We start from the raw sequence: 9288 nt of genomic DNA on the forward strand, positions 1-9288 counted from the left end.
AAATTCTGTGGTCCATGGAGTAAAACTACTAAGACTTTGAAAAATCATCATGTTCAAGTGGAATGAAATGCTTGCTAAGTTCCACTTAGTTTCTTTTTTGTCATTAATTCTATATCTGCTCTAAAATGGGCAGACTTTATGAGCCAGCCTTCTTTGTTGATGGTCTATGTGTGGCACTGTGGGTTAATGCCTCAATGCACATGTGCATGTTTTACAGTTGCCCAACCTGCTTTCCTCAGTTCTCTCTGAGCCTTTTCCAGCATCAGAGAATGGAGATCAAATCTAAAGGCTGTTTTCTGCCAATAGCCAGTCACTCAGTGAGTATTTAGTGAGAAGCATTTTCATGTGAAATATTAGAAAAGGCGCTGTGAGAAATAAAAGATACAAAAGGCACAGTCTTTGCACTCAATGAGTTTACAGCCTACTGTGGGAGCAGTGAGAGAGCTGGAGACAGAAGTAAAACATTATAAGAGAAATGCCCTATAATTGATTTAAATAAAGTGTATTGGGAAAGTAGAGTGGCAGTTGGGTGGTATGTGACAGATTTAAGTGGGAGCTGACATTCGCACACAAGACCTTAAAAATGAGTAGGGTTTGGACAGAATGAAATGGTGGTCAGAATTTCTGATGAAGAGAAAAGTGTGGGCAAAGGCAAAGAGGTAGGAAAGTTCCAAACACTGTAAGAAGGCTGTCTGGCTAAGGCTAGGACTGGCAAGATGAACCCGGAGAACAGGGAACACAGGAGATGCGCAGACCATAGCAAGTTTTAAATATAAACTAAGGAATTTGTCATTTATTTGGTAGACAGGGAAGGAAAAAAAAATAAACCAAGTGTTGTTTTGGAAAGATTGTTGTTGTTGTTGTTAAGTGCCATCGAGTCGGTTCCGACCCATAGCGACCAATGTAGCAATAATAGCTAGAATAGGACGTGTCTCAGCCATCTAGGTCCCAAGCTAGGCTAGGACAGTGGGATTAGGTGAGAAGGTGAGGATTCAGGAATCTCTGAAGGGCAAACACACTCATCCTTTAAACTAGAAACCTCACTTCTGGGAATATTTTCTAAATGCACACGTCTCAGTGACGTGTGGATAAGAGTCTTCTTTGCAGTATTGTGTGCTGTAGTCAGAGACTGGAAACAACCTAAGAAGCTATCAACAGGGAGTTAGTACATACACATATTGGAACATGCTCTTCTTGTTGCTAGCTGTCATTGAGTTGATTCCAACGTATGGCAACACCATGTATGCATAGTAAAACTGCCCCATTGTGTTCCCAAGGCTGTAATCTTTACAAAAAACACAGCTTTCTTCCAGGGAGCAGTTGGTGGATTAGAACCACCACCCTTTCAGTTGGCTGCTGAGTGCTTAACCACTGCATCATCAGGGTTTTGTTGAAAATGTCTTACCTATTTAAAAACGCTGATTTAAAAAAGACTGTGAAGGAAGAATTGGCAGGACATGGTATTCGATTAGGAAGTAAAGAAAAGTGAGACCCAAAGAATAGTCTTAAGTTTCAGGCCCCAGAAGTTAGGTACCACTTTCAGAGAAAAGTAGGTCGTGAAGTGTAAGTGGTCTGGGGAGAAGAATGATAGGTCCACTCTTTTTGCTTTTGTTTTCATGGTACATTGATTTTGAAGTGCAATACAGGAAACCACTATGACATGTTGAAATGTGGGGCCAGGCTTTGGGAGACAAGAAGGAGACACTTCAAGGAAGGAATATTTGAGATAAGAGGTTCAGAGGGGAAAGGGGCCATTATAAGCACTGAGGCCAAGTTTGAAGTTTTGGAGTTGATTATGCCTCTGAGGAGAAGAAGAGCAGAAGAGGAAGCAGCTGTAAGACACATCGTGGGGAACAGTCACAGTAATAGAAGAGGAAGACAAAAAGAAAACACAGTTGCCATTCAGTAGATTCTAACTCACAGGACCCCATGTCTGTCAGAGTAGACCCCATGTCTGTCAGAGTAGAGCTGTGATCCATAGGGTTTCAGGGACTGAATTTTCTGAAGTGGGTCACCAAGCCTTTCTTCCTGGCCTCGGGATGGACTAAACTTACAACCACTTTTACCACTCAGACTCAGAGAACAAAGAACCCTGATGAAGAGTTAGTAAAGAATCAGTTGTTTCTGTAATTTGAGCAGGGTTTGGCATGGACAACTTGTCTTGCTCCACTTAATCTTGGCTGCAGTGGCTCCACCAGAGCTGGAGGATTCCAGACAGCTTCACTCACGTATCTGGCTCCTGAGCAGGGGGTTGGCTGAGTGTATCCTTCATTCAGTCTTTCATCTTCCAGTATCTCTCTAGCAGGGTATTTGGATTTCTTTACATGGCAGCTGACTCACAAGAGGGCAAAATCAGAAGCAGCAGAACGCTTGAGGTCTAAGCCTGAAGTCATGCACCACATTCAGTTGCCAAAGCAAGTCACGTGACCAGCCCAGATTTCAGGGGAGAGGAAATTGTTTCCACCTTGTGTTCAGCAATGGGAGGAACTGTTGGCAACCATCTTTGCAGACAGTCTACCAAAGGGATGGAGACAGTAAGGTGAACATGAGAGTGCTGTCTCTCTCTATAGCTCCAAAACCAACAACAGCATGTTTGATGATTCTCTAGAAATATTTATATTTCTTTGCTGGTTTTGAAGAGTTCTCTTAATTGTGAAATGTATTATCTTTTCAAAGTTTTTGTTCATCTTATCGAAAAAGCTCAAATAACAAAGCGAATGAAAACAACTAAACTTTCAGCATGGCTCAAAACTTTTGCGTACCACTTTCTACTTGTATGCATTCCTTTTTCAGATGACAGAAGATGATATTATCAGGTTTGAAACAGTTGGTTTGAAATAGAGAACACTTTCACATTAAAAAAAAAAAAAAGTTGTCGTTGTTAAGTGCCATCAAATCGGTTCCGACTTGTTGCGACCCTGTATAAGGTTTCCGAGGAGTGACTGGTGAGTTTGAACTGCCAAAGTCTAGTGCTTCTCCACCTGCGCCACACCAGGACTCCTAAAGAACCAGTTAGAGAGGTTTATAAAGGAGATGATGCAGATGGTTTGCACTTGGCTGCTAATGGAAAGTTCGGGGCTTTAATCCCTCATTGATGCGGTGGGAGAAAGGCCTGTTCCCGTAACATTTACAACCAAAAACATGCTGTGGAGCTCCATTCCAGCCTGTCACATATGGGGTCACCATGAGTTACAGTCAACTCAGTGGCAATGGATTTGTTGTTGTTGTTGTTGTTAGTGTTGTTTTTAATTTTATAAAGGAGAGCCAAGTTACTGGAGAATTTCCAGCTGGTACATATTTGCAACATATGAGGGCTTCAGGCATCAAAAGACGAGAGTACCTCCAAGTGAGCCACATTGCTTCTTGTCTGCACCCAGGATGCAAAGCCAAGTCCCTAGGACCAAAGGCGGTGCAAGCTGAGTAGGACACGGGGCTGGGGGTGTGAAGGGAGGGATATGGCATCAGGACAGGGGCACACTGGGTCTACTTGGCAGCAGTGGGTCTGTTTGTCAACCTGTGTACCTGTAGAGAAAAGGCTGAAAGTGTACACCAGCCAGTGCCGTTTTCAGGAAGGAGGAGGTTAACTCCTGAGATGCAACCTCTGAAAGGCTTTTTCTTTCCACAAGGCTTCCCCTTCCCCATCAGGGCTCACTAGACACCAGTGAGGCTGAAGGTTGAGGAAGTACTCCGAGGTCTCCCTCTATTAACTGGGCAAATAACAGCTCCACTAAGTGCCCAGGAATACATCCTTTAGTTAGAAAACAAGGCCAGCAGGGGACACACTAGTTTTCTCTAACTGAGGTTTGGCATTTCCTCTGCCTTCATAGTGAGGGGCCTCATTGCATTTAGAAACAGGATTCTTTTTATGTGAATGTGACCAATTAGTATCACTGGCTTCATCTTGGATTGGAAAACTTTCCACATGGAAGTAATTGCATTCATAAGCTCTTGTATTTATAGACCAACTTTCCCAGGACTTTTAAAGCACAACACTCTACAGTACAATCTCATTATTTCCTGCACTGTCCTGGGTGTTTGTGATTCTTGTTGCCATTGTACATTTGCGGCACGGAAGCGGCTTTGTGAATTGGAAAGGTCCCACGGCATTGGCATCACAACTGGGAAGGGGACACTCCACTTCCCTTTCTGTCTCTATCAGTGGTTTCCACACGGAAGTCCACTGGCTAATGTAGGGATGGCCGCCTAAGAGTCACTTGTGGAGTTAGTTAAAAATATAACTTCCAGGTCTCATTCCTCTAGAGCAGGGGCAGGGAACCTTTTTTCTGCCAAAATTTATAACATCATTTGCAGGCCATACAAAATTATTAACTTAAAAATTTTCCTGCAGTATTTGGTCCTAGTGTGGCATCACGGGATAAGCACTGGACTACAAGGCCAGTTTGAACCGGAAGGTCGGTGGTTCGAACTCACCAGTCGCTCCTCGGAAACCCTATACAGGGTTGCTATGAGTCAGAATTGACTCAATGGCACTTAACAATAACAACATATTTGGTCAAACACTTAATTAACTCACCCCTAATATAAAGACTTGGAGTCCCTGTGTGGCACTGTGGGTTAATGTGCTGGACTGCAAAGTTGGTTTGAACTTCAAGGTTGGCAGTTCAAACTCATCAGTCGCTTCTTGGAAACCCTATACAGGGTCACTGTGGGTCAGAACCGACTCGACAGCACTTAACAACAACAACAACAATGTGATGACTAGAAATGTGGTTACCTTGGCAAGGCCAGACCAAATGATTTCACAGGTCTTCTACAACCCGTGGGCTGGACATTCCCCACCACTGATCGTGAGATTCCAACTCAGAAGGCCTGAGGAATCTATAATCTTAACAAGCTCTCCTGAGAATTCCAATGCTGAGCCAGCTTTGGGAGCCATTCCCACAGACCCTATAATCACACATCCTAGCTTATTGCCTCCTAAGAGTATCTTTCTTGGAATCACATCTTTCTAATCTTTGTTTCTTGCCCCCACCCTGAAACTTCCCCAGGCCTCCCAGTTCAGGCCAAGAAACACGCTGAGTCAGCCAGGAGCACGCTGGTGACCTGGAAGGTGAACACGACCTCAAACAAGGAGAAAAATGAAATTGTGGAAACTCTGGTCATGCTCTACTACACTCTGGGAGTGGCCTGGCTCCTGCAGAACCAATATCCTTCTCTGCCCTATGGGGTTAGGTCATTGTGGCCACACAAGGGTGAGTAAACCCAAAACCTGACTGACACTCTGCTCCAAGACTCAAGCCCTCCACACACCTGGGTCCTGTGTGCTCTCAGAGCTGCTGAGAGTGGAGGCGTCACCCTGGGGACACATCTCTAGCTCCAATTGGCCAGTTGAAAGTTTTCTAAGTCTGTTCTACCCTTCACTGGGCACCCAAGAAAATCACTACTAGCAATGATGTGGGGGCAGGTTTGAGATGAATGAGGACTAGGGTTAGTGGTAGCGCATTAAGGGAGGAAATGGGTTCAAAGCACCATTTGAAGCCCCGTGTTAGTCAGTGCACCGCTATTTGGAAACCATTGTTAAAGGTTGAAAACTATAATCCTGTGGGGAACTGTAACAATTACTGGGCCCCACCCCAGAGATTCTGCGTGAATAGAATCAGGGTGTGTGTACTCATTGAGTCTTTAAAGCTCCTGAAGTGATTGTAATGATAATGCTGTCTGTCTGAAATGCTGTTGACAATACTGCTCATGAAACTGATGGTAGTGGTGGTGGTGGTTTATGGTGGAGGCAGTTTTGACTCATTTTGGTCCCGCATAGGGTTTCTGAGGCTGTAAATCTTTATGGGAGAAGAAAGCTTATCTTTTTTCTACAGAACGGCAGGTAGTTTTGAACTGCTGACCTTGAGGTTCATAATAACTCATAAACAGTATGCTACCAGAATTCCCTCATGAGGCTGGAGGCCAAGCAAAATAAAAGTAGTTCTCCTTATCCCTTGAAGAGCACTGTTAAATTTGCCTCTCCTCCAAAGACTGGTGGCAGCCTTAGGGGGCCATCTCCACTTGAAAACTGGTAAGGCCATTTAAAGAAACCCTGGTGGCCTCCTGGGTTGCTGGGCTGCTAAGTTCAAGGTCAGCAGGTCAAATTCACCAGCTGCAGGAGAAAATGAAACTTTCTGCTTCAGTAAAGATTTACAGTGTTGGAAACCCTTCTTATAAGGCCACTATGAGTCAGATAAGGAAGATAAGTCAATAAGGAAGACAATTTAAGAATTGATGCTTTTGAGTTATGGTGTTGGAGAATATTGAAAGTACCATGGGCTGTCAAAAGAACCAACAGATCTGTTTTGGAAGAAGTGCACCCAGAGTGCTCCTTGGAGGCCAGGATGGACAAACTTTGTCTCTCATACTTCAGACATATTGTCAGGAGGGACCAGTCACTGGAGAGGGATATCATGTTTGGTAAGGTGGAGGGTCAGAGAAAAAGAGGAAGACCCCCCAATGAGATGGATTGGCAAATTGGCAGCATCAATGGGCTCAAGCGTGACAACAATTGTGAGGTTGGCCCAGGATCGGGCAGTGTTTCGTTCTGTTGTGCATAGGGTCGCTATGAGTCAGTACCGACTTGATGGTACCTAACAACGAGTCAGAATTAACTCAACAGCACACAACACCACCAACAAGGGCATTTCATGTTGCAGGGATCACTCTGAGCACTCTTTGAGCCTTCCTGTCCCCTGTTTCTCATCCCTACACATCCTGCCCCCCTCCCTGTTCCCCCACTAATGATCAGCTTGTAAAATCTGAGCTGTGACTGGCTGTCTGCTGTTAGCCCCTCAGCAGGGGGCTACTGTGAAAAAGGGAACTAGAGATATTTGGAAACTAGGGGATTTTCTTTCAAAAGGGCCTAGAAAGTCCCTTTCAGCAGAATTGGTTCTTCTCTTTTTGTATTCATAGGAACCAACTTGGGAGAAAGGAGTAACTGTTGTCAGTCATCAGAAGATGCTGCTTTAGGAAATCTAGTGTCATTTACCATTTCTGATCATTCCTCCAGCGGTCTGTCACCCACCCCAGCCCTGGACTCAGGCAGCCACCACAGGACCCCAATGCCTGGCTACTTTTACAGAGTTCTTCCTTTTGTAACAGCGGATGCTGGAGATTGGAGGCCCTCATTAAGAGCCCATTTTCAAATAGTGCTCCATTTTCCTGTGGGACCCTTCTGTTGGCTGTGGGGCTTGGTGGGTGGGGTTGGCATTTTCCTTGACCAATTCACTGGCAGAGAGGCCTACTTCAACCTGCAGAAGGCAGACAGCAGCATGAAGGAGCTGACAGAACTAACTAAGGGAAGCATTGCTGGATTACAGGTCTCAGAGAAAGATGTAACAGTTGCTTTGGGAAGGTAAGCACTGGACTTAGAGATGCTTACATTGCTATGAATGAGGTGTGGCATTACAGAAGTGCTCTGCTGTATTCTCTATAAAAGGGAGAGAGATTTACAGGGGAACGTAGACCCACAAATGGTAATCATCAAGGCTAGTCCTGGTGTGGCGCTGTAGGATAAGCATTGGGCTACTAACCAAAAGGTCCGGTAGTTCAAACCCACCAGCCGCTCCTCTTAGACAGGGTGTCTATAAGAACGAACTCGATGACACTTACTTACTAAGGGTATACACTGGGCAGGTGGGCCCTGGTGGCATAAGGGTTATGAAGCATTTCATTACTGACCAAAAGGTCACTGGGTTAAGGCCCCCACCCATTCTGCAGAAGAAAGATAAGGCTGCCTGCTTCTGTGAAGGTTTACAGGGTTCAGAACCCCATGGAGCAGTTCTGCTGTGTCCTGTAAGGTCACACTGAGTCATCATCATCGACTGGACCATAGTGAGTTTGGTTAGACACAGCACTTGCAGCCTTGTGCACTGCCTCACTGAGCCTGCACAGCAGCCAGGAGGTCCTTGGTACAATTATGACCTTATTAGGGTGAGCAAGGAAACAGAAATTGGGGTTAGCAAGTTGTCCACAGTAACATATCTTGTGATACACTTAGGGATGCAACCCTCCTTCATACTGCCTCTCAGGTGTATTGTAGAGCTACACTGTTTTTTTGTTTCTATTGCCACCTGCTTTTGTCATTGATGTAACATCTTAACACATGAGGAAGGAGTACTTCATAAGGCCAATTAATTGGAGACCCATGAAAGCTATGCACAGCTCATGCCTTTTCCAAAAGAATTATTTTGTGGTTGTTATTGAGCACAGTACAGCAGACCCCGCCCCGCTGTTTCTGTAGTCCAGCTCAGTGGCACTGAGGACACTCTTGAAGTTGCAATAAATGCATTTTCAAGAGCAATTACATTCCATGTGGAAGCAAAGTTCATGGCATTTTTTCAAGCCACAACAAGACTCAACTGTTCTGCATTTGAGTTACAGATCCTCTGAGAGCCAGAATATTTAGAAATGGGAGCAGGCCCATCAGATTATCAGAAGAAAAAATAAGAAAAGGTTTACTATTCCCTAGATTTTTCAAATATCTTTACATCCTTGAAAGAACTCTATTTCCAAAACTGTAAGGACTTGGCATGTCAAGGCAGATGATAGAATGGTAAATGAAATGCCTCAGTCACGTCTGCCTCCTTGAGACGACCATGGATCTAGAAGTCAAGTGGGGAACTGTGGGGAGATGTCAGAACCCTGAGCTAAATCAAACTCTTGACTAAGCCCAGAGGGCCATAAATTAAAAGCTGCTGTCACACAGGCAGTGACTAAGGTTTTGTGCATGCATGAAACATAGCCTAGTTCCTTTTTCAGAACAAATGCTTCTGTTCCCTTGCTTTATCCATTGTACACTGTTTACTGAGCACCTACTCTGTGAAGGCACTGTTTAAAGGTTATACTGTACATTCAGTATAACTGCCTACCAAATCCTGTTGTATGTGCTTTACATCATTTATGGCATTCACCCCTTACCACAAGCTCATGAGGTAGGCATTTTTATTCTTTTCCTTTTACAAATAAGAAAATGAAGGCACCATGTAAGCACCCCAAGGTGGCATAGCTAGTAGTTGGTTGTTGTTGTTGTTAAGTGCCTTCAAATCAGTCCCATTCATAGTGACCCTGTTAGGGTTTCCAAGGAGTGTCTGGTGAGTTTGAACCCCTAACCTTGCAGTTCAAACCCACCTTGCAGCCCAGCGGATTAACCTGCAGCGCCACACCAGGCCACTCAATGTTAACTGGTAGAAGAGCTCAGCTATAACTGAGTCCATAGCTCACCTTCTATAATACCATAGAGAGCTATGTTTGTTAGTGACCAAACAGTATGGGGAAGTCCATTTT

General features: G+C 44.6%; 1 protein-coding gene across 1 annotated transcript in view; it reads left to right on the forward strand.

Annotated features, from left to right (window-relative positions):
• Positions 1 to 9288, forward strand: part of TTC23L (tetratricopeptide repeat domain 23-like) — a 50380-nt gene that overhangs the window by 23726 nt on the left and 17366 nt on the right. The window contains exons 4-5 of the mRNA XM_006875392.1: positions 5010 to 5166; positions 7232 to 7357. Coding sequence (XP_006875454.1) covers positions 5010 to 5166; positions 7232 to 7357 — 283 coding nt within the window. The remainder of the gene's footprint in view (positions 1 to 5009; positions 5167 to 7231; positions 7358 to 9288) is intronic.

This window comes from Chrysochloris asiatica, unplaced genomic scaffold (genome assembly GCF_000296735.1).
Source record: "Chrysochloris asiatica unplaced genomic scaffold, ChrAsi1.0 scaffold00324, whole genome shotgun sequence".
Taxonomy (NCBI): Eukaryota; Metazoa; Chordata; class Mammalia; order Afrosoricida; family Chrysochloridae; genus Chrysochloris; species Chrysochloris asiatica.